The sequence below is a fragment of the Chiloscyllium plagiosum genome, unplaced genomic scaffold (genome assembly GCF_037043375.1).
Source record: "Chiloscyllium plagiosum isolate Xiang-an unplaced genomic scaffold, Cpla_swu_hap1 HiC_scaffold_11, whole genome shotgun sequence".
Taxonomy (NCBI): Eukaryota; Metazoa; Chordata; class Chondrichthyes; order Orectolobiformes; family Hemiscylliidae; genus Chiloscyllium; species Chiloscyllium plagiosum.
Genome location: NW_028270149.1, coordinates 20,125,303 through 20,151,448, shown reverse-complemented (window position 1 = coordinate 20,151,448; position 26,146 = coordinate 20,125,303). Strand labels below are relative to the sequence as shown.

Here is a 26,146-nt window from a genome sequence, read left to right as displayed (position 1 = left end):
TGAACAAGATGTGGGAGGTTGACTTTTCTAAACTTGACAGTCTTTCTGAAGGTGACAAAGGACTGAGCAAGGTGGAGAGTGTGGTAGAAAACAGACTACGGGGAGCTGTCAAATGCTGTGCCTGAGAAGGAACTTTATTGTTTGAACTTTCGAACAGTGTAAGTTTGTAGCTACGTAAACAAATCCAAAAGGTGCTTCACAGAAGTATAATCAAAAAATACAAAGGCTAACCCCGAGACTGAGATATAAGGTGAAGTTAACAAAAGCTTAGTCAAAGAGATGGGTTTTTGTATGGGCTCAAAAAGAGGAGATTTAGGGACACTGTTAGAAATTAATATCTAGACAGCCAATATTATTCATTTAGTATTTACAATTTACTCAACAAAACTAGCAATTTAGTGTGCTTATTCTTCTAGCTATGAAATTCAGGATACCAGATGAAGATGGTCTGGTATGTAATTTGAAATAGAGCATCAATTGATAGCAAGGCTTGTATCTAGACAATGGATGAGGAAAATTATTTCTCCCACTTCTCTGGATTGCCAGCTTACTGTAGTAGCTGCTTTGTTGAAAAATGTGATGCTGGAAAAACACAGCAGGCCAGGCAGCATCCGAGGAGCAGGAGAATCGACGTTTTGTGCATAAGTCTTTCTTCAGGAGCTGCTTGTCTGATGCCAAGTCCAAATTGAACAACTTCCTCCAGTTCAACAAAGATTAAAGAGGTCACTGGTCAATCTTCATGTACTGTTGAACTGAGTGTCTAATTCCAAGACTGAGTGTCTAATTCCAAGTTTCCATCTCTGTCCTAATTCCAAGTTATCTTGCCCCCTCTGTTACTGATCCTCTTAGTCAATGCAACTGTTGTACCCAAAATAAGATATTGCAATGCACTACTTGCTTTTCCTTAGAGTTCAAACCTTTGTTATTTGTTGCCTTTCTGTCTATGTTCCATTTGCCTATCTTCATTGACTAACACTGACTCCCCATTTCATTAAATTTAAAATCAATTAACAGCCTTTCATCGTCATGCTACAGCTGTCCGCTTTCTACATGCTACAGCTGTACTTGAACCGTTACAGGCATGATGAGTTGAATGCCCTACTTTTGCACTGTAACAATTCTGTGATTCTGAGTGGGTTACTTAGCCATTTCAGAGTGCAGTTAAGAGTCAACCAAGTTGCTATGGGTCTGGAGGCATGTTCAGGCCAGCTAAGGATAGCAGATGTTCCTCAGTCAAGGACACCAGTGACCAAGATGGCTTTTTATTACAATTAATTTTGTTACAATGCCATGGTCAACACTTCTGGGACTAACTAGATTTAACTGGTCGAATTTAAATTTGAATCTGAATTTGAACATGTCCCCAAAGTGAAAGCCTACACCTTTTACATGTTATGTGCGAAGATTACAGATGTTAGAGATCACATGCTCATTGGTATTAGCACAGCATCATACTCTCCCCATGAGTGGTCCCTACCATACTCCATCACCCCCACAATGACTCGCCTTCTCCAGCACCAACCCAAGCACAATCCATACCAGCATTTATGGCAAGGTCATAGAGCTGCCAGTTACCTTGAATTCAGAATTCCTTCCCACATTATCACCCTTAAGAACACAACAGGTACACTTTCTATTACATATCCTCTTTCACGCTTGGCATCGGTTTTCATCAGAGAAGCCCATTTGGAAATATCTCATATTAATCATGTTATACAATTTATTGGTAACCTAATTAGTTTAATTAGCAACACCTTGCTGTTATTTGACTTTCTGGGTTATCTAAAACAGAAAACTCAATGCTCCAGGATAGATGAGAAAGCCAGTTGTAAACAGTGCGCTACAGTACTGCTGACAGTATGTTTCATGCATTAGACTAAGTTTGCCATGAAATGCTTTCTTAGTTGGATCCTTGCATTGCTGGCTCCAGCATTTTTGGAGCTCCCTCGATATATATTAAATATATTAAAATTGGAGATTGGGCTGAGGAATGGCAGATGGAGTTTAATTCAGATAAATGGGAGGTGTTGCATTTTGGCAAGACAAATCAGGGCAGGACTTACATAATTAATGGTAGGGTCCTGGGGAGTGTTTCTGAACAGAGAGATTTAGGGGTGCAGGTACATAGTCCCTTGAGTCACATGTAGACAGGATGGTGAAGACAACGTTTTGCATACTTGCCTTCATTGGTCACAGCATTTAGTACAGGAATTACAGCTGTAAAAGACATTGGTGAGGCCTTACTTGGAGTACTGCAAACAATTCTGGTGGCCCTGCTGTAGGAAGGTGGTTATTAAACTGGAAAGAGTGCAAAAAAAAAAAAGGAATGTTACCAAGACTGGAGAGTTTGAGTTACAAGGAGAGGCTGGATAGGTAGCGACTTTTTACCCTGGACCATAGAAGGCTGAGGGGTGACCTTATAGAAGTTTAAAAAATCATGAGGAGCAAGATAAGGCAAATACCCAAGGTCTTTTCTCCAGAGTAGGGAAGTCCAAACCGAGAGGGCATAGGTTTAAGGAGAAAGACGAAAGATTTAAAAAGGATCAAGGGATAACGTTTTTACACAGAGGGTGATACGAGTATGGCATGGGCTTCTAGGTGAAGTGCTAAAGGTGAGTACAATTAAAAACATTTAAAAGACATTTGGACAAGTAGAGGGATACAGACCAAATGCAGGCAAATGGGACAATTTCAGCTTAGGAAACCTGGTTGGCATGGATAAGTTGAGTTGAAGGGCCTGTTTTTGTGCTGTATGACCATGGGATGGACAGGTCAGGTATAAAGGGTACGTGAACAAGGCTGGAAAATGGAGGTCAGGATTATCAGATCAGCCACAATCATATTGAAAGGTGGAGCAGACTCAAAGGGTTGAATGGCCTGTTTCTGCTGCTATGTTCTTATACACCACATTGAAATCAAATAATGGGTTCTGTGGTGGCAGAAAGTCAAGATAAACATATCAATGTACTAGGCATACCAAGTTTGAAATTTATTCATGTTCATACTGGGTCCTAAAGCGAATGGCTTTGCAAAGAAGTGTACCCACTATGATGTTGTGAGCCACTCACTGTCACTACTTTTAATCAACGTTCCCTCTAAGCTGCCCAGCTGTGGGCATGTGCAGCCAAGCCTGATTCTCCACTCACAGTGATCAGCAGACCAACATGGATCACAGCACTGTCTTCCAATCCTGGAAGTCACTGCTACACATGGACTTCAGAGATTGGTGCAGAAAAAAAAAGTGTGAACGCTGCTTCTAATTATAAATTATCAAATTAGAGATGCACAAGAGGAGCATGAGAAAGTGAAGCCAGCAGCAAGTAGCTATCAGCTGGAGTTAGCACGGACAGAGCTGATTGAATTGCCATCCTCTATAATATGACTGTCAGTTCTAACAGGAAAAGATGAAAGGAAAACTAAAATGAAAATAGATTATTCTCAACCTCACTTTATCATGAAACAACTGAAACAAAATACAATAAATGCAAACTTACCAAAACATTATCTCTATAGAAGTGAGAAACCATGGCTATGATCGACTGAATGAGTGCATGTTGCTTGGGCTCTGAAAATGAAGAGAAAAGTGCAGTAAATTAGCACTGAGCCCTAGCAAAATCTATTCGAAAATATTCATCAGGTTCTTAAATTTGGTATGTTAGTTATCCGAAATCCTATAATCCTATCATAAAACTGGAACATGCTTTCTGTACATTACATCAGATGTTTAAAATACACACCTGAAGAAATCTGCAATTACAAGATTCAAAAGCATTTACCTCAATTTAAAGTGGACAACTTGCCATTAGTTTGCTTTTTCGCTTTAATTGTTATTAACAACACAATCCAAAGATTGTGTTCTTTGCAGCATTCACTGGTGGTACCTGCCCATTGATTTAAATGAAAATGGATGATTAACTTGAGCATCTTCCAGCTTCACATTCCTTTTAAGCGTTTGATTCAACCTGACTCACCCACCAAAGGTCTGAACCAAAGCTGTGGAGCAGTTCCCTGGAAACTTGCGGTTTTCACATCCTGCGTCCAACTGAGTTCAGCAGATTATTTATCAAGCCATATAGCTGGATCTCTGTGTTTGCCCAATGTCCACATCGATTTTCTAATGTGTCATTCCACAATGACCAGGATAACCCAGTGAAATGACCATTGGATAATCAACACACAACAACTTTTAATTTCCCTGTATACTTTCTCCTTATAAATATGCATTGAACCAATTTCCAGTGCCTGCAGAAGCTAGTTCCAAAGTCACATGAACTTCAGAAAGAATTCCTCTCATCTTGTACTTAAAATATTGATCCCTAATTTTAAAATGGAGTGCCATGGTTCTACACTCACCCACAGGAGTAAACACCTTTCTCACATCTACCTTATCAAAACCATTCAGAACCTTATAAACATCAATCAAATTACCTCTCACTCTTCTGAATGATGTGAAAATAAGCCCAGCCGATCCAATCATTCCTCATAACTCAACTCACTTATTCCAGCTATCAACCTAGTAAATCCCCTCTCAATTGTCTCCAATGCACTTACAATCTTTCTTAAGTAAGGTGACCAAGGAAGGATCTACTATTGGAACGAAGATTAACGGAGGTTGTGAACACTATTCAGATTATATGATTAGCTATGGAAAAAGGTTCTGGACACAAGTTTGCTCGCTGAGCTGGAAGGTTCGTTTTCAGACATTTCATCACCATGCTAGGTAACATCAGTGAGCCTCCAGTGAAGCCAGAGAAGGTATTAACCCAGGTATGAAAAAGGTCTTAACCCAGACTCCAACCGTTAGGCTAATACAACCATACATCTCAATGTTAATTTTACACCTTAAATAAAGTCTAATGTTGTAATTCTATCCAATCATTCCATTAGTATGAATAAATTAGAGGGTGATTTATACAGCAACGCACTTTACTGGTGTACAATGCACTTCTGGTACAGTTCTAACTTAGCATTTCCAAACTGCCACTCCTTTATAGTCTCTGCAAACACATTGGAAGGAAAAACCCATAATTATTTTACTGAACATGCAAAACATTTCACAAATAGTAACTTTGCTAAAATTTTAGTGATAATGTTGGAGCTGCTTTACTGAAACTCTAAATGTCTGTAGGATCCTGCTCTGTGTAGGGCCACAGTAACCAATGGGAAATGGGACTAATTTTAAACATTTCTTAATAGATATTGAAAATAATGTAGTTATAACAGAAAAAAAAATCCAAAATTAGCAAGTGGAGATCAAAATTAGCATGAGTATCATTTGTTCAATGCTTGAATCCCAAAGAAAATGGACTCAGTGCATCAACTTGGAATACAGTTTGTAAGATCTTAAAAAAATCTCAGGACAGACGGACTTTTCAAGTGGCAGTTGGAGTGAACACTTTAAATTTTCAGGTACTTTTAAATAACTTTCTGCATATGAACAATGTTTAAATATAGACAAGATGGCATATCCTAAATATAGATAACACACACAGATAACTCCTTTACCTAACCACTAAAGTCATCAAAACAAGCAGCTTAACCTACCTCATCTTTTGCAGTAATGGTGTGTGCTACAGGGGCAGATCGTGGTGGAGAAGCATTCACACTGTTGAGAGTGTGATAAAAAGGTAATGGGGTATGTAAAGTCAGAAATTAAAAACACAGAAAATATCATTTATTCACGCTTCTTCCTCTTACAGCAATCTTTGCTTCACATTTTTTGAACATGCTGAACATTACTGCAATTGGTTTCCAAGGATGCTGGCTATTTTCTGATACCTTTATGGAAATGATTGCTCTTCATGCAGTCTACTTAACATCGTCAGCAGGTATCTCAAATTAGATCCGAAGAGGTAAAGGTCAGATAATCTTTTCCTTTCATTGGCAACACCTTTACTTGGTTGACATCAGCAAACTAGAACATTAAACCTCTATGGATGACCAGACACAAATCTGATTTATACTTAAGCCATGAAAAAAAAAACGAGCAATGACATAAAACTACACAATATCAGGAAGGTAAAGTATTTGTTCTGCAATGTCCTCATTATAATGGCTAGCTTGAAGTTTAGGGATATGTACAGATCAGTTTCCAGCCCTCATCGGATGATGAGGCAGAGTGGTTACTGAAGATATGACTGGCATGGGTTTCATTAAATTGGATAGGTAGCATTAAATTGGATAGGTAAAATTCAATTGTATTAAACTGCATTTAAATTAGATACAAGTAACAGGACTAATAATGCAGAGACCCAAGTTAATATTCTGGGCATGAGTTTGAATCAATAAAAATTTGGAATTAAAAGCCACTCTATTGGCAATCGTGTAACCACTGTCAATTGTTTTAAAACCCCAACTGGTTCACTAACATCCTTTAAGGACGAAATTTGTCATCTTCACCTGGTCCAGTCCACATGCAACTCCAGCCCCACAACTGTGTCGTTGTCTCTTAACTGCCCTCTGAAACAACCCGAGCAAGCCACTCAATTCAAATGGCAATTAGAAATGAGCAATAAATGTTGGCCCACATCCCAAGAACAAATCAGCTTTTTTAAAACAAAATTAAAACAGATCAATGAGCTTCTGACAGCCAACAAGTGGTTTCTTGGTTTATCAACATCCTGACATTGACTTAAATCACTTACAATTTTCCTTGTGGGGGCAGCATGATGGTTCAGTGGTTAGCACTGCTGCCTCACAGCACCAGCGACCCAGATTTGATTCCAGCCTCGGGTGACCATCTGTGTGGAGTTGCACATTCTCAGTGTCTGTGTGGGTTTCCTCCGGGTGCTCTGGTTTCCTCCCACAATCCAAAGATGTGCAGGTCAGCTGAACTGGTCATGCTAAACTGCCCGTAGTGTTATGTGCATCAGTCAGAAGGAAATAAGTCTGGGTGGGTTACTCTTCGGAGGGTTGTGTGGACTTGTTGGGCCGAAGAGCCTGTTTCCGCACTGTAGGGAATCTATTCTAATCCTCTTTCTGGAGTATTAGAATACAACCCCCTCCACAGTTCTCCACATGCACTCACACTAGCCCAGCACATTCCACAAGGTTCACACTGGAACTTGGTCCAAATTCAATCACCACTTAGTCTGAGGCTCAAGCAATCTGATGAATTCATCTGACTAATCTCTTTGGGTGATGTAAGATTAGAAGTTGATTTTTCAAAATATACACTCACCACTGACCTAAGAATTGGGTGTATTCCAATCAAAGATTGAAAGAGCCTGGGCTACTAACTTTAGGAAGGAGAGCGGAAGCAGAGGAGTTACCTGATGAAGTTTATGCAAGGGTTTGATAAAATAGCTGTAGAGAAAAGGTTTCCACTTTGTCACTACTCAGGTCAGCAGAGAACAGTATTGGTGTAACCTTACTGCTCCATGGTGTAATCCCACTGCTCCATGGGTCACGACAAAAATATTATTTCACGTTTCCAAGGTGACCAATTAAATATCTTCTCCATATCAGGTTTTAACCAACAGGAACCATCAATCCAGTTTCTGTCATAACTATAAATTACCCCTCTAAAATATCCCAAGAACACACAAAATTATATATACTTTTCAATTAGAAAAGAGATTTCTCTACAGAGATTGGTTTTCTCAAAAGAAAAAATAGCTATCAAATTATTCTTGAAATGATAAATTCATAGAGTCAGATGTACAGCACAGAGACAGACCCTTCGGTCCAAACCATGCTGACCAGATAACCTAAAATAAAAGCAAATTACTGCGGATGCTGGAATCTGAAACCAAAAGAGAAAATGCTGGAAAGTCTCAGCAGGTCTGGCAGCATCTGTAAGGAGAGAAAAGAGCTGACGTTTCGGGTCTAACTGACCCTTTGTTAAAGCTTTGACAAAGGGTCAGTTACATTCGAAACGTCAGCTCTTTTCTCTCCTTACAGATGCTGCCAGCCCTGCTGAGATTTTCCAGCATTTTCTCTTTTGGGAACCTAATAAATCTAACCCTACTTGCTATATTCCTCTAAACCCTTCCTATTCTTTTACCTGTCCAGATTTCTTTTAAAAATGTTGTAATTGTACCAACCTCTACCACTTCCTCTGGCAGCTCATTCCATACACGCACCACCCTCTGCATGAAAAATTTGCTCCTCGGGTCCTTTGTTAAAAGTCTTTCCTCTGTTCCCTTAAACTTATGCCTTCTAGCTCAGAAAAGGTCATGGCTATTCACCCTATCCACATCCCTTATGATTTTATAAATCTCTATAAGGATACCCCTCAACCTCCATTGTTCCAGGGAAAATAGTCCCAGCCTTTTCAAACTCTCCCTGTAGCTAAAACCCTCCAATTCCAGCAACATCTTTCTAAAACCTTTTCTGAACCCTTTCAAGTTTCATAACATCTCTCCTTCAGCAGGGAGACCAGAATTGAATGCAGTATTCAAAAAGAGGCATAACCAATGTCCTGTACAACCGCAACATGACCCCCCAATTCTCATTCTCAATGCACTGACCAATAAAGACAAGCATACTAAACACCTTCATCACTATCCTGTTTACCTACAACTCCACTTTCAATGAAATATGAACCTACACCCAAAGATCTTCGTTCAGCAAAACTCCCCAGGACCTTACCATTAAGAGTATAAGTCCTGCCCTGATTTGTGTAATCAAAATGCAACACCTCACATTTATCTAAATTAAACTCCATCAGCCCATTGGCCCATCTGATCAAGATCCTGTTGTAATCAGAGATAATCTTCTTTGCTGTCCACTAAACCAATTTTGGGGTCATCTGAAAACCTACTAATCATTCATAAGACAATAAGACACAGGAGTAGAAATTAGGTCAATCAGCCCATCGAGACCGCTCCGCCATTCAATCATGGCTGATAAGATTCTCAACCCCAAGTCTCCCAATTTCTCCATGTAACCCTTGATCCCCTTGATACTCAGTAACCTATCTATCTCAGTCTTTAATATACTCGACCTGGCCTCCACAGCCTTCTGTGGCAATGAATTCCATTGATTCACCATTCTCTGGCTGAAGTTTCTCCTTATCTCCCTTCTAAAAAGGTCTTCTCTTAATGCTAAGGCTGTGTCCTTGGGTCCTAGTCTCTCCAACCAATGGAAACATCTTCCCAACATCCACTCTGTTCTGATCATTCAGTTTTCTGTTTGTTTCAACAGATGCCCCCTCATCCTTCTAAACTCCATTGAGCATAGACCCAGAGTCCTCAAACATTCCTCATATTAAACCTTTCTTCCTAGGACCATTCTCGTGAACCGCCTCTAGGCATGCTCCAGGGCCAGTGCATTCTTCCCAAGATATGGGACCCACAATTGCACACAATACTTCAAATGTGGTCTGACCAGAGCCTTACAGAGCCTCAGAAGTAAATCCCTGTTTTTATATTCAAGTCCTCTCAAAATAAATGCCGTCATTGCGTTTGCCTTCCTAACTACTGTCTTAACCCTCATATATTCACATCTAAATAAAATTTATATAAATGACAAAATCAAATAGATAAAGCATTGAATGTTCTAGAATCTCAAAAATGCAGTCAAGACACTAATTGCATATGGTTACTAGATCTTGCTCAGGAAATACAATCTTGAGATAGTCCTCCAATCACTCTTTAAAGGGATGAAATAGGTTTCACCCTGAACTCAACAAGTGATTTTGTTTTCAGAAATGAGAGAAATCAGCTGGGATGCTTATTCTTGGCAGGCTTTCCTCCAATTGAATTAGATAAAACAAGAACCTGAAATGACATCACCCATCTTAAGAAACCAAGACCTATAAATAGAGAGGTAGGACATACCACCAGCACTTCACTGGAGACTCTCACGGATGTTACCTAATATGGTGATGGAAGACTGAAAACAAACCTTCAAGTTCAGCGAGCTTACTTACATAAATAAACAAAAACATCTCCAAGCCAGTTGCTATACAAAATACACCCAGGAGTGGTCTAGCAAAGCAAGCAGTTACCAGTCATGTAATCTACAGGAAACCTTAAAATAAATTCCAAATGTCTAGTGAACTTTCAATTACCTCTTTTTAAAGAAATCACTTCTAGTATGTTAACAAAACTTAAAATAAGTCCATTTTGCATAATCCTTCAAAACTTAAGTTCTCCAACAATGTAAGAGCATCTTTGTAACAATTTGTGGAAAAGACCAAAACTAGGAAGCTGCAAGATTATCACTAACACATGGAACAGGAAATTCAGGAGGAAATTACTAAGCTCCATAATGGACTGTCAAATGTATGACCACCTGACACTGATGCATTTAAGAGGAAATGAGCTGAACGGGAGGGAGAAAATAATAAGGTTATGCTGATAGTTTCAGAAGAAGGAGCTCAAGTGATGCAGAAAGAAAATGGTGTGCTTCTGTGATGTATATTCAATAACTGTTATAATTCCTGACACGTGCTGCTCATTCCACCCAAATGACAATCTCAGTGTTGGATTTTATGTAACATGCTGGACTGGATGGGCAGGGAGAACTGTGCAGTAAGTTAAATGTCAGATGTCCAGTACATGGAAAATTGTAAGAGATAAATGAATGGCAGGACTGAAGTAAAGCCGAGAAACCACCAATTTCCAGTGGGAGGCTCATTAATTGCCTGCTTCTGTCCAATTTAAATGCAGTTCTACACAATTGAATCCTGCCTATCTAATTTAATGAAAAGCCTGTCTCATATCTTCAGTAACCATCGTGTTCTACCTTTGATGAAAGCTGGAAACTGATACATGGATTCCTTGACGCAGTCAAACAGTCCCCGGATATCTGGGAGACAGAGTCACAGGAATTGGATTGATATTGCAGATGCATTTTTCTTTGTAAAACCTTTCTGATCTAATATAGAGTCCTAGTGCATCAGGCAAGGAATTCAGAAACTGGAAGTACTCGGTGTAAAACTTAAAATGAAGCACATAACTGAAGCGTAGAGGAGGAATCTTTAACGTGGCTCCAAACATCTCATTCCCTGACATGAAGCACACTGACAAAAGCCTCCCTGCAAGACAAAGGGGGAAATAACTACTGCCCGAGAATCATCCTTACAGTCCTCCTTAAATGATGAGGACTGGAGGGGGATGCTCGAGTTGGACTATGACATCTTGGACTTCAGTTGAACAGGTCTTGAGTGATAGCAGAAGAACTTTCTCCCTCAACTTTACAAGGTCTTTTGTGTAGAAGCAATGGAAATTCAGAGGCTGGAGATGTTGAGTGGTAGGGGCATTCTTTGAGAAGCCTCCAAGACCATACTGCCCTTTGAGTATCTCCTGCACAGCCATAGAGTGACGGGGGCTTCTCAACAGACCACAACCGCAAACCCCTACCCCCAACTTCCCCTCCCCAAACTACCATATTCTCTGGTGGCAGACACGCATCACCCCATAAATGAGTTTGTTGCCAATGTAACCACGCTCAGCCAACCACCATGGATTTCTGCCAGCTCCTCAATGGCTTCTAGCTTCACCAGAGTGCGCCACAATGGTTCAGACTAAATCCAGCCCATAGTTTCTACTCTCTTTTATCCCCAAAAAGGTGCCCTGACTACCCAGACCAGCCTGGGAAGGGGAAGGTGTCTCAACTTTGATAGTCAGGCAATGCTATGGTATTCCCCATGAACAGGATCAATGAATAAATGTGTTCAGCCTACCATACCAATGAGTAGTGCCATATATGATCCTCAGTGATGGAGCAATGCCAGGTACAGAGGCCAGACATCTCAACAACTGGTGGATGACATCAAACATGTCCCCTTGACTGTCACAATGCATATCAGGCTGACCATGCTGAACCAGCTCAGAAGAGTCCAGCAGTATACAGCATTGAATAAGTAGTCCAAACTCTGCGAGGAATTACATCAGAAAGCAATTCAAGGTTATAAGTCCAAACTGAAGTGTTTGTACATTGGTGTTTGGTAGAAGCTGCATACATTTTCACATAGGACCCCTGTTCTATGCTGCCAAAAGCAGTTTGCCCACACATTGTGCCTTTCTCAATAGAAATGCTGTTTCATTTCTAAGCTCCAGTGTCATATTTTGAGAATCAAACAGATGAGGGACTCATATGGATTAGAATTTACAGAAAGCTGTAATTTGCCAGCAATAAACTGACGTCAATGATCAACTCTGGGATGTTGTTTTTAAAATCATTCAAGTGCCTGCTAAATACAAAACAATTCACTAAAAACTGGGAGGAAGAGAATAATAAACCAAGACTTCAAAACCTGTTTCATCTTCACCTAATCAGGATTCACACAACACCAGGTTGCAATCCAACAGGTTTATTTGAAATCATAAGGTTTTGGAGCACTGCCCCTTCATCAGATGAAATGAAGGAGCAGCCCTCTGAAAGCTTGTGATTTCAAATAAACCCTTTGGATTATAACCTGGTGTCATGTGACTTCTGACTTTGCCCACCCCAGCACCTCGTCATCATCTTCAACTAAATACTGTACTCAGCCTCTCTTAATATCTGCAGACTCCAAGGGCTGAATCTGAAATCACTGAGATCTCAGGAGGTTTGTCGCTCAGGTTGTCGGTTTGCTCGCTGAGCTGGTGAGTTTGTTCTCAGACATTTCGTTACCATGCTAGGTAACATCATCAGTGAGCCTCTGGTGAAGTGTAGGTATTCTGTCCCACTTACTATTTATCTGTCTCAGTTTGTTGCGGTGGGTGATATCATTTCCAGTTCTATTTCTGAATGGTTGGTAAATGGGGTCGAAATCTATACGTTTGTTAATAGAGTTCTGGTTGGAATGCCAGGCCTCCAGATATTCCCGCATGCGTCTTTGATCTGTCCCACGATGGATGCATTGACCCAGTCGAATTGGTATCCCTCATCTGTGTGTGTGGATACCAGTGATAGTTGGTCATGTCTTCTGATGGCTTGTTTGAGCTTGTGTATCCTGGTGGCTAGTTTCCTGCCCATTTGTCCAATGTAATTTTTGATGCATCCTTGCAGGGCATTAGCTGAGGAGAAACAGCTATACAACAGATTCAGGAATAACAGTAACCCAATAAGCGCAGTCCGCCGATTCCCATACACCTAAACAGGAAGACACAACAACCCAGAGGCTATAGTCACCCTACCACACAAAAACATTTCAGAGATAACCGCCAGACTACTCCAGCTCCTAAGCATCATGGTAACCCATAAATTTACTATCACACTAACACAACTCCTGACACATTTAAAGGACTCTGTCAGCAGAACGAATGTAATACACAAAATACCCTGCAAGGACTGCACCAAACATTACATTGGACAAACCAGCAGGAAACGAGTCGACAGGATACATGAGCACCAACTAGCCACCAAAAGACATGACCAACTATCACTAGTATCCATACACACAGACGAAGAGGGACACCAGTGTGACAGAGACAATGCACCCATCCTGGAACAGGCCAAAAAAAAAAAAGACACACAGGGATTTATAGAGGCCTGGCATTCAAACTGAAACTCCATTAACAAGCATATAGATTTGGGCCCCATTTACCAACCTCTCAGAAACAGAACCGGAAATGATATCACCCACAACAAACCAAGACCCATAAATTACAAGCCGGACCAGACACCAGCGCTTCACAGGAGACTCACTGATGTGGAGAGTCACTAACATGGTGACAAAATGTCTGGAGAACAAACTCACCAACTCAGCGAACAAACTGACAACCTTACATTACTTTGGCTAAGTGTGACATTTGTTTGGGAAGGGGTGTTCACCACAAGACGTAGCAAATTTTCTTACAGTATCTTACCAAACTCTCCTCAATAATGATCTATTCCATCCCAGTGGCATCTCTTAGATCCAGTTCCAGCCCCATCTTGCCATACACTGTTCCTGGGACAACTTGATGGAGACCTCGGAACTCCCCAGCATGCCTTGCACCCAACGCCAGCTTTAAAAGCCTGCTGTGCACCAAGTACCATTAGTCTGGAGCTGCCCTGCACAGTTAGAGTCAGAGCTGTACAGCACGGAAACAAACCCTTATGTTCAACTTGTCCATGCTGACCAGATATCCTAAATTAATCTAGTCTCATTTGCCAGCATTTGGTCTTTTGTGTCTCTAAACCTTTCCTATTCATATACCCATTCAGATGTCTTTTAAATGCTGTAATTGTACCAACCTTCACCATGTCCTCTGGCAGCTTATTCCTTACATGCATTACCCTCTGCATGAAAACGTTATCCCTTAGGTCCCTTTTCAATCTTTCCCCTCTCACCTTAGACCGGTGTCCTCTAGTTTTGGACTCCACTACACTCAGGAAAAGACCTGGCCTAGTCATTCTATCCACGCTCATGATTTTATAAATTTCTATAAGGTCATCCTGCAGCCTCAAAAACTCCAGGGAAAATAGTCGAGTCTATTCTTCTTCTGATAGCTCAAATACTCCAATCCTGGCAACATCCTTGTAAATCTTCTCTGAATGCATTCAAGTTTCAGAACATCTTTCCTATAAACAGGGAGATGAGAATTGAACATAACATTTCAAAAGTGGCCTAACCGATGTCTTCTCCAGCCAGAACATGACCTCCCAACTACTATACAATACTCTAACCAATCAAGAAAAGTATACAAAGCACCTTCTTCACTATCCTATCTACCTGTGATTCCACGTTCAAGGAATTATGAACCTGCATGCCAAGGTCTCTTTGCTCAACAGCACTCCCCAGGACCTTACCATTAAAGGTATAAGTCCTACCTTGACTTGCCCTACCATAATGCAGCACCTCACATTTATCAGAATTAAACTCCACCTGCCACCCCTTGGCCTACCTGATTTCCTGACGTTTACCCTGGATGTAGCATAGTGGAAACAAAATGAAAAAAAGCGATGCTACATTTTGGGAGCAGGATCCAGGAGGTCCTACTGACCAGGGTTACACAGAGGTGGAATATAGTGTTCCCTTAGGACCAGCAGTACAGACCACGACATCTGACCATGCCGGTCTGGAGCGAGGTTGGCACCCAGGTTCACAGTCTCAGCTGTCTGCAGGATTGTAGAGATGTCAATGACCTTCTTCGCTCCTGCCAGTATACATACACTACCACTCACTATCGCCTGCAATATCTTCCCTCTGGCACTCAAACCCCAAACCACTAACCCAGAAGCCACTAACCCTGCAGGCTCTCTGCGCTGTCTACTCCTTCACTTGGGACACCCCACCAGCAGCAAATAACAGCCCTACCTCCCACTTTTATCACTTAATCCCTGTCTTATTCCAAGAAGAAAACAGCCTCAAATAGGACAAAAAAGCTCAAGATGGATGGTGGGCTGTATGACATTCAGCTCCTCATCCCTTACCTGGCTAGCATCCTGAGACTCTGATTTCCCTGCATGGCTGACTGTGTTCAAACCCCTGAACTAATATCAAAGGGTAGCCTTGGCATACTGGGCTAGAACCCCCTGACTGAAGTCACTCTCCCTTGACTTGACTGAGGTTTGCTGACAACCACGCCAAACTTCCCCGGCTTGTGTATGTGCTAAATGGCGTATTCCCAGAGGACTGCTCTCTCAGAGCGAGAGCGAGAACTAGTAGAGAGTTTATCCAATGGGTCACCACACCCCAAGCAAGTGGCGAGGTCGAGAAAGTGGGATGTTCGTAGTGACCTCATCCAGAGTGGGAATCAAACCCATGCGGTAGGAACTGACCAACACAGCCAATAACAAGCCAGTTAATGAGAAGAAACCCCCTTAACTGGCAAGATGCTATTGCCTCATAAACGTGTCAGAAGTATGAAAAGGTGGAACAAGAAGCTCCTGACTTCAAGATCGGCCTTGCCAACTTCTCGCTCAATTGTGTCAAATCTCACCATCACTCAGACCCCTATAAGATTCCATCTCAAGCTACAGTTGTTTGCTGGCTTGCAAGATTAGATTAGATTAGATTACTTACAGTGTGGAAACAGGCCCTTCGGCCCAACAAGTCCACACTGACCCACCGAAACGCAACCCACCCAGACCTATTCCCCCACATTTACCCCTTCACCTAACACTACGGGCAATTTAGCACGGCCAATTCACTTAACCTCCACATTTTCTTTTGGACTGTGGGAGGAAACCAGAGCACCCGGAGGAAACCCACGCAGACATGGGGAGAGTGTGCAAACTCCACACAGTCACCTGAGGCGGGAATTGAACCTGGGTCTCTGGCGCTGTGAGACAGCAGTGCTAACCACTGTGCCACCGAGAGACAAATGATTTTCTTTCTCCCCAATCCATGCTTCCCATGATTTGGCAATGATAGGTCTACCTCTTTGAAGCACTAATTCGTGGCACGGATAATCGCATGATGCTTGTAGGCAAGGATTTCTGGAATTTGGACACTGCAGTGACCATGTTTGTCTAACACTGCAATTTAGATTATTGTACTTGCTTCCCAGCTCAAAGTGTCTGCCCCCATTGGTTCCTTTCTCTGCTCTCCTGGTAAAGTGATAGTGCTATTGTAACTTTTCTGTCCATCTCCTTCTCCTGTAGAGGGCAGTGGCAGAAACAGGCTTTGAAGGTAAACTTGGCCAGTTATTATGGTGCATTCCACTGACAATGCACACTGCAGCAGTGCGAAATAAGTTCTTAGTGACTATAGTGCAGGAGGGTCAGTCCTGGTTGTGTTCAGGTGAAAATAAGGACTGCAGATGCTGGAGATCGGAGTCAAGATTAGAGTGGTGCTGGAAAAGTACAGCAAGTCTGGCAGCATCCAAGGAGTAGGAAAATCGACATTTCGGTCAAGAATCCTGATGAAGGGCTTTTGCCCGAAACGTCAATTTTCCTGCTCCTCAGATGCTGCCTGAGCTGCTGTGCTTTTCCAGCGCCACTCTAATCTTGACCCTGGTTGTGTTCAGCTGAGGAATTGAGAGAACTCCTAGTGCTAACTTTATTCCAAGAGATGGTGGAACGACCATGAGGTAACCCACTCATATAGCCTCTCTCTTCCTCTTGCTGTCACCCTGCTGTTTACAATAGAACTCAACATAGTGAAGACCTCCAGGATTGATAATGGGATACTCGCCCATGTTGGTGCTTTTGAAAGTCAATGGAAAGCTCCCTTCATCTCATTCAAGATCACAACCACACGATATACAAAGCATCAAGAATGATTCAGACTGATCTAGCAGCTATGAGGTACAGTGGGCCATCATCAGAAGAATTATATTCAGACACCATCTGTAACCTCATGGCCCAGCATATGCAAATACCAATACATGCAAGGGGCCTACCCTGGTTCAATGAGGAGAGTATGCCAACAGCAGCACTGTGTAGAACTGAAGAGGAGGTGTCAACTTGGTAAAGCTACTACACAGGATCACACGCATTCCCACAGCCAACAGGTAGACTCAAAACATTGCAGCCAGCAGTATCCGGTCATGAATGATATTAGACAATTAAACAACTAACTGGAGGATTAGGCCCAACATGCTCCCAGATCAATAATAATGGGGGAACCCAGTGTATCAATGCAAAAGATAAGACTGGGGCATTTGCAAACAAGCAGTCAGCCAGAAGTGCCAAGTGAATTTCAGACCCTGAGGGCACCAGCATAATCAGATGCCAATCTTCACCCGTTTCAATTTACTCTCCGTAAAAAGAGAGAAAGAGACAGCTGAAGGAACTGGACATTGAAACTGGCCCTGACAACTGCCTGCCCATACTCCTAAAGTCTTGCCCAGAGTCAAGCCAGTCCAGAGCAGCTACAACAGTGGCATCCACATGGCAATGTGGAAAATTTCCCAGGTATGTCCTATCCAGATAAAGCATGATAGTAAATTGCCAGAATAAACTAATCTCCTGGTCACCTGCAAAGAGGGAACAAAAACAAATTGCTGGAAAACCTCAGCAGGTCTGACAGCATCTGTGGAGGGAAAGCAGAGTTAACATTTCAGGTCCAGTGACCCTTCTTCAGAAGGGTGTCATCAGCAATCCCATTCATCAGTGATCAGAGCTGTATTTAATGTAGAATGTTGGGGGGTTATCGGCTGGTTAGGGAGCTGGAAAGAGTCCCACATCCCCTTCTTACAGGAGGGCAAGCTACTTTAAGTGTTTTAATTGGCCAACAGCAAGCCGCCCCTGGGATGAAGGATCTCAGAGGCAGGATTCCTGTCTCTTGAAGATCTGCCAATTACTGTGAGGCTGGCAACTGCATTACTGGCATTAGCTGGCAGTATACCCACTAGAGGCAGCCAGAGAAACACAGGCCATAGCTGAGTAAGGGGTGCTGAGGTGGAGTGGGACAGACGGAGGAGTTTTAGCACAGGCAGGGGGCATTTTTCTTTATGATTCCACCTCATCCCTTTCCTGATTCTCAGTCTCTCGATCAGGCAGAGACTACCTGACAAGGGCTCACTCCTCCTCCAACACCAGAAGCCTGCATACAACTGCGACAGGGTATGTGTTTTGGGTTTCTATCGCACAGTTGCCAGCCCTCCTCCACTCAGCGGCAGTGGGAATGAGAGGACTTCAATTGGCAGTCAGATGATAGGCCGTCAATGAGGCTTCTCATCTCCTATCAGAGACAGGAAGGAGAAAAGGCTCCTGTCTGCCAACTTCTTGCCTAAATTAATTCACATTAAAGTTTGCCCTCAGTGTGTGCTCTATCAGCAGCCTCTCCAGATCTCATTACATTCTTGGTATAAATATGGACATTATACCAACTGCCTGCAAGGTGAAAGTGACTGGCCTTGACATCAGGCCAGTATTTGACAGACTGTGACACCAAGCTGCCTTAGCAACATTAACTCTTTCGATCCCAATGGCTTCAATGTCATACCTAGCACAAAGAGGGTTGCAGTTAACGGAGCTCAATTATCTTGGCCTCAGGGCAACACCCCCAGTTTTTCGTGAGTATCCCACACGCCACCATCTTCAGCTGCTTCACTGACCCCTCCATCACCAGGTCAGAGTGGGACTGTTCACTGATGATTGCACAATGTTCAGCACCATTTGCAAATCCTCAGATACCAAAGCAGTCCAAGTCCAAATTCAGCATATCCTGGACAACATTTAGGCTGGAGCTGATAAGTGTGAAGCTCAGAAAATGATCTTCCCTGAGACAAGAGGATCTAACCATCTCCCCTTGACACTTCATGTCAGTACCATATGAATCCCTGACTCTCAATGTCTTGTGATTACCAGAAACTGAGCTGCACCTGCCAACCAAATGCTAAACCAGAAGAACAGGTCAAAGGCTGGGAATTCTGTGGCAACAACGTCACCTTCTGAATCCCCCAAGCCTATCATCTTAGAGGCACATGTCAGGCCAGAGATGGAATAGACTCCCTCTGTCTGTATGTCTTTATTCATTCATGGGATGAGGGCATCTCAGGCCAGGCCAGCATTTATTGCCTATCCCTAAATGCCCAGAGGGCAGTTAAAAGTCACCCACACTGCTGTTGGTCTGGCATCCCAATAGCCAGACCAGGTAAGGACATTAGTGAGCCAGATGGGTTTCCCAGACAATCACTAAGTTTCACTGTCATCATTAGACTCTAAATTCCAGACGTTTATTCGATTCAAATTCCACCACCTGCCACGGTGGGATTCAAACCCACATTCCCAGAACATTACCTGGCTCTCTGGATTTATAGTCTATTGATTATACCACTAGGCCATCACCTCCCATACTATAACTCAAGCTTGAAGAATATGCAGGACATTTTACACCATCCATTAACCAACCTGAGGAACATAAGAAACAGGAGGAGTAAGCCATTTAGCCCATCGAGCCTGCTCCACCATTCAATAAGATCGTGGCTGATCTTTACACGGACTCGGCTCCACTTACTTGACTGCTCACCATAACCCTCAATTCCTTTACTATTCTAAAATCTATCTTTGAATATTTTTTAAGGCAATGAGGTAGCCTCAACTGCTTCACTGAGCAGAGAATTCCATAGATTCCCTTTGGGTGAAGAAGTTCCTTCTCAACTCGGTCCTAAATCTGCTCCCCCTTATTTTGAGGCAATGCCCCCTAATTATAGTTTCACCGACTACTTCTACCTTATCTATGCCAGTCATAATTTTATATTTCTCTAAGAACCCCCCTCATTCTTCTAAATTCCAGTAAGTACAATCTCAGTCTACTCAATCTTTCCTCTGCTCAATTCTGAAATCAACCTAATGTACTTCCTCCTCACCCCCTCCAGTGTCCGTACATCCTTTCTCAAGTAAAGAGACCAAATTTTACAGGGTATTCCAGGCGTGGCCTCACCAGTAGGCCTATACAGCTGCAGTATAACCTTCCTGTCTTTTAAACTCCATCCCTCTAGCAATGAAGGACAATTTTCCATTTGCCTTCTTAATTCCTGCTGCACCTGCAAACCAACCTGTGATTCAGGCACAAGGACACCCAGGTCCCTCTGCACAGCAGCATGCATCAATTTTCCACCATTTAAATAATGGCCCAGTTTGCTGTTATTCCTACCAAAATAGATGACCTCACGTTTACCAACATCGTACTCCACCTACCAGCCCCTTGCCCACTCATTTAACCTATCTATAACCTTCTGTAGGCTTTCAGTATCCTCTGCACACTTTGCTCTACCACTCATTTTAGTGTCATCTGTGAACCTTGACACACTGCACTTGGTCCCCAAATCTAAATCATCGATGTAAATTGTAAACAATTGCAGTCCCAATATTGATCCCTGAGGCATACCAATAGCCACTGACCACCAACCAGAAAAACATCCAATGTACTCCCACTCTTTGGTTAACTAATAGAAAGCAATCTTCCATCCATACTGATACATTACCCATAACACCACGCATCTTTATCTTGTGCAGCAACCTTCTGTGTGGTACCTTTAACCCAGTCAACTGGTGACCCATGAACCTGGTCAAGCCCCTTCAGAATCTTTTATAATAATTGAATGAGATCATGTCTCATTCACCTAAACTCCACAGCATCCACCTGATTTACACACTTTCTCAGAGGATAACCTCCTAGGAACTGAGCTAGTGAACCTCTGCTGCTGCACTGCCAAAGGATGTATACTTTTAAACATGGATGCAGTACTCCAGGTGTGTCACCATCAAAACCTCCTACAATTATAATATGAATATTTAATTCCAATCTCCTTACTACAAAGGCCAAGAAGTCTATTGTACCTTCTGAATAGACCTGTGAAACTTCTACAAGTGTACCCAAGTCTCTTGAACATTAGCATTTCAAAGTTTCACACTGAACTCTCATCCCATCAATCCCTGTGGATTGAAAACCCAATTCCCAAATGTGAAAGATGGGTACACATTCCAACACTTCAAATTGCATTTATAATATATAAACTGCAAAATGTAAATCTGTTAATACTATACGTAGCCTTTCAATGGGAAAGGCTGCATTCAATGATCACCTCCCCGTATTTATCTCACCTTATTTCATGCCATCATACAAATACAGGAGGCTAATCAATTCTTTGAGCCCACACAGATTGCTGAAAGAGTTTGAATTATTCTGACTCTCTCCTCTTTCACAAAGCCCTGCAGGATTTTTCCTTTGAGTATTTAATTTATTTTTCAATTTCTATTTGATCTGCTTCCATCACTCCCTCAGGCAATGTATTCCAGATCATAAAACGCAAGCTTAAAAAGTAATATTTCCCTCTCGATTTTGTTTAGCCAATTGTCATAAACACGTTTCCTCTGGTTAGAATTGCCTATGCACTCTGAATTGGACTGTTCGAATTCTAAACACACTGTCAACGTGAAAATGAAAAAATAATTTTAAAAAAACCATGATGAGTGCTATGCTATATCTACGCCAGTCAATGTGTCATAGGTTAGACTGGTGCTGGGCACGCACAGCAGGTCAGACAGCATCTGGAGAGCAGGAAAATCAATGTTTCAGGCAAAAGCCCTTCATCAGAAGCCTCGGATAATGCCTGATCTACTGTGCTTTTCTAGCAACACTCTAATCTTGACTCTAATCTCCAGCGTCTGCAGTACCCACGTCTGCCTAACATGTCATAGGTGGCAATCATGCCTCTGATTCAGGGGACTCAGGGTTCAAGTCCCACTCCAGGACTTCAGCACAAGAATCCAGGCTGACACTCCATCGCTTCACTCTGTGATTGAGCTTTCCTTTGGAGGAAGGGTGAAGTCTGGGCCTTGTCTGACCCTTCAGTTGGATGCATGCAGTCTCAGGGCAGTGAAGAGCAGCAGCGTTATGGTCAATATTCATCATGCAATCAACATCACAAGAACAAATTCTCTGATCATTATCACGTTGCTGATTGTGGAGCCTGCTGAGAGCAAATTGGATGCTGTTTTTCCAACATCACTGCAGTTTGGAAAGTGCTTCAATGGCTGTAAAGCAATTGGAATCATTTGGTGGCTGTGAAAGGCATGTCTTTTCTTTCCCTCCCTGTACTGGGCACGCGTTGCTTATTTCACCCTCCCCCCCTCCATTCCTTACTTAACCTCCCCCAAGTGCAGCTCCATGAGGCCTGTGTTGACACACCAGAGATGCAACCACTACAGACATTTAACATACAGCAGACAACCATCTTCATTTATTCCTGCAAGGCTCAACGTGAAAGGCATATGCTCTGGCTAGGATTGTGCATTTATGTTGTGGTGCTCAAAACAATCAAAAGTCCACACGGTCCTTTGCAGCAATAACTCTGTAAATTATAATCCAATCCTTTGGCTTTTATGCACTTACCACAGATTTCTCCAATGGGTTTTTCTTCCCCATTTGAAGGGGAAACTGACAGACTATTAAATGTACATCATACCTGTGCATGTTTTACTCAAAGAATTGTCCAATGAAAGTAATTCCCAAAACAATTCTGCACCTGCAGAAATCTCAGTGCTCAATTAAAACAGTAAACTCAACTTTGATTTCATGGCTTTGGAACTTTCCCCTAGCATTAGGCATGATGCCAGATTTTTCAAATGCCCCTTTTGTTACTATGCAACAAAAAAAAATAGAAATTGCTGAAAAAGCTCAGCAGGTCTGGCAGCATCTGTGGAGAGAAATCAGAGTCAATGTTTCGGGTCCATTGACACTTCCTCAGATGCTACAAATGCACTGGCAGTCAATGCAGATGGATGTCAGCACCTATCCTACCAAAACTACAAATGTAAATGCACTCTCACTATGAAACGAGATGCTGCCAATACCCCCATTTCAAAAAGTGGGAGTTCCTGAAGGGCTCACCTGATCAGCCACCACACCTCCAGCAAGAGGATCAGGAGGGCAACCTTGCTTTAGCATGTACTGAGTTTCAGAGTGTCATCTGGAAGAGGTATATTGACTGAACTTCTGATGAAATTCATTGTCGTTTTTGTTTAACGAAGTACACACCCTGAATCGTGTATACATATTTCAAATTGAGCAGGAACCAACCAGCCTCTTATAAAGATCTCTACGTGGACTGCAACCACAAGACAGTGGAAGCAAGATCGATAAGTTGGCAGCATAGTTAGTCTTTCTTCCACTTTCTGACCAGGCAATACCAAAACACCTTTCATTGGAAATCCAGGCATGGTGGAAACAGGAATTTTCCTAAACTTGATGCAAGCATTTAAAATGAAAGTGTGCAAACCCAATGGCCAATGTTTTACGCTGAGATATATTAAACAGAAAATCTCATTCTGTCAGAACCTCAGCTCAGTCGCTCTGAGCATTGTTCAGAAATCCTGCCATTTAAATATTCTTGGTAAAACTCATTTCTCCCTAAGGCATTAATGAATTACATTAAAATAAATTGCTGCAGGTTATTAGGACGAAAACTCTTGAGAACCAAAGAGTTCTTCACCAGGTTTTTAGTAAAAGGGCTCATGGAAAGACATCAATAGTAATTATTGTCTCTTACCCGCCTGTTTTTCTAGCAGCATTTTCGAAAAACTTGGCTCTGGAAGCAACCCTATAAATTAAAACAGCACAGTCTATGAATTCCCTTGCAAAAAGTGACCTATCATAAATCCAACAGGAAAGTTTATAACTCGGTGTTCCAGTGACTGCCTGCTAGAACTGCATTCTAGCTCGTGAGGTTGTTAAAAGCTATAAAGTTATTTCTTTTGGTGGTGTAAGTGAAATGGATGTCTTCTTTAGCATGCAAATCAGAAAAAAGGTATACCTGTCAAAACAGCTCAAGAAATAATCACGTCCATCAAAAAGCATAGAATTTTGTCATAGTTGTCACAATTCTGGAGAAGAGGTTTATAGACGTTACTATGAGTTGGCATCATGTTGCCTGCCCAGGAGCCAGGGTAATGCTTACCTAGAAACTGCTAGTAAAGGCAGTGTGTGGGCCAAAGAAAAAGAGCAGTCTGCAATTTCTTTCAAAGAAATGGTTTTAATTTTGTTGACCCATTTAGACTGAAATTCAAAACCCAAAAGCAAAAAAAAATTACAAGATCAACACAAAGTGCTCAAGGATAATTTAATTCCAGATGTTAAATGGCAAGCACAATCAAAAGGCAGCAAATGCGAGTTACCTGCCCTAAGCAAAAAGGAGCAGAGGCAGACCAGAGTGTGTACAGGTCACAACATAAGGGAAGGGAAGGGAAGCGAAGCTACAGTCAGCCCCACATTTCTCTTGCGCATTAGCTAATGCATGCAGAGGTGGATACCACTTGTGAAAGGGGTCCAGTGTGGATGCCACAGCCATTTTTGTTATATAGCGATTCAGCTCATTCAGGATAGACACCAGCCCAAACGTACCCTAACACCAATCACTAGTTTCAGAAGAGAGAGAAGGTGGAGGCAGGAGAGGTGGTGAGATGAGAAGAAAGAAAAAAAAAAGGATTTGGTGATGTAGTGAGTTGATTGACACTGACCTTTCACTTGGGTATCAAAGTTTCAATTCAGCTCAAATATATTTGATGAAAATCTGTTAATTAGGGAACTATATGAAATGAATTGGAATGAATTTCAGTCCACATTCTATTGCGTTAAATAGTACTTTCATGTTGTTCGTGACACAGTGAAGGACCACACGCCAACTACATTGAGAAATGATAAACCTCATTGAGAGAAATACAAGAAATGCTTAAATCAGCATCCGTGGAGGCTTATTTCTTCACATCTGGTGTTCATATAAACCCAGAACATCCATTTGGTTGTGACAGCTATGAATAAATTAAATTAACAACGGTTCTTAAGCTTCATCACTGCTATATTCAAGCGAATCGATGGATGGCAATTAAACAGTAAAAGAAAAAGGTCTTTCATTACACCATTTGATTCATTAAAAGTGCAAGACTAAGATGAAAATGGCACAAAATAAGACTCAGCCCTATTTAGGTTTTAATTGCAATCAGCGGGAGAATCTACAGCAACATCACTTCAGGATGAGGCCAATGTTGATTTGGGATATTATCTTGGCATCTCCTAATGGCCAGCAGCAGAATGGCAGAAACAGAAGTTCAAGTCCACGTGGACTTGAAAGAAAGAGAGTGAACAATTTGCATCAAAATTCCATCCCAGTCACAAAAAAAACATAAAAACTGGCCAAAGATGTAATCAAAGTTACACAGATTCAGAAGACCGTTGGCAAAACTGATGCAAATGGAATGCCTGAGGTTACATCCACCAACCTAGCATGGCCAGACTAGCAGAGTGTTGTTGGAAGTTTTAAACTTGTAACTGGTACAGATTCTGACTATTGCCAGTTCAATCTGCTTATTAAAATGGTGGCACTCACCAAACCTTTCCTGAACGCATAGCTTTAACCAAAACTAAACTTCGACATGGGAGAAATATCTTTACATTCAACAGTCAATGTTGAAAACTGTATTTGTACTAAACCTGAGATAGAGCATGACAAATAATTTTCTACGAAAAGTATAAATAACCAATGTTCAGACAATAATCAGCACAGTACTTTCATGCCAAATTCACGCTGCAAGTATTAAAACTGCAACTTCCTGTAAAATGAGGTCTTAGCTTAATTTAGGAACACTTTCAATGCAACTCATTGGCAAATGGACCCGTATTCAAAGGAATTAGATTGTAAACAGCTCTATGATATTAGTTAACTATTTTTCTTTATAAAACTATTTTCTGTTTAAGCCTTTCTGTCCCACATTTTGCGTTTTAAAGAGAAGGTGGCTTGGGGGTGTTGAAACCAATGCACAATCACATGCATCTCATGATATTTCTCTATCTTTTATGTACTTTTTTTCTGAAAAAGGAGACAAGGAAATCTCCTATCTG

The 26,146-nt window shown here is 41.8% G+C and overlaps 1 protein-coding gene across 4 annotated transcripts in view; it reads right to left on the bottom strand.

Moving 5' to 3' along the window:
- The window catches only part of ophn1 (oligophrenin 1), a 211,465-nt gene that overhangs the window by 11,826 nt on the left and 173,493 nt on the right, over window positions 1-26,146 (bottom strand). For 2 of the 4 annotated variants that reach the window (XM_043705052.2, XM_043705050.2), the window contains exons 22-24: window positions 23,802-23,852; window positions 5,545-5,605; window positions 3,495-3,565 (exon numbers count right to left, since the gene is read on the bottom strand). In XM_043705052.2, the coding sequence (XP_043560987.2) occupies window positions 3,530-3,565; window positions 5,545-5,605; window positions 23,802-23,852 (148 nt within the window). In that variant the 3' untranslated portion in view covers window positions 3,495-3,529. The remainder of the gene's footprint in view (window positions 1-3,494; window positions 3,566-5,544; window positions 5,606-23,801; window positions 23,853-26,146) is intronic. The other 2 variants (XM_043705051.2, XM_087991884.1) reach the window with 1 other exon arrangement.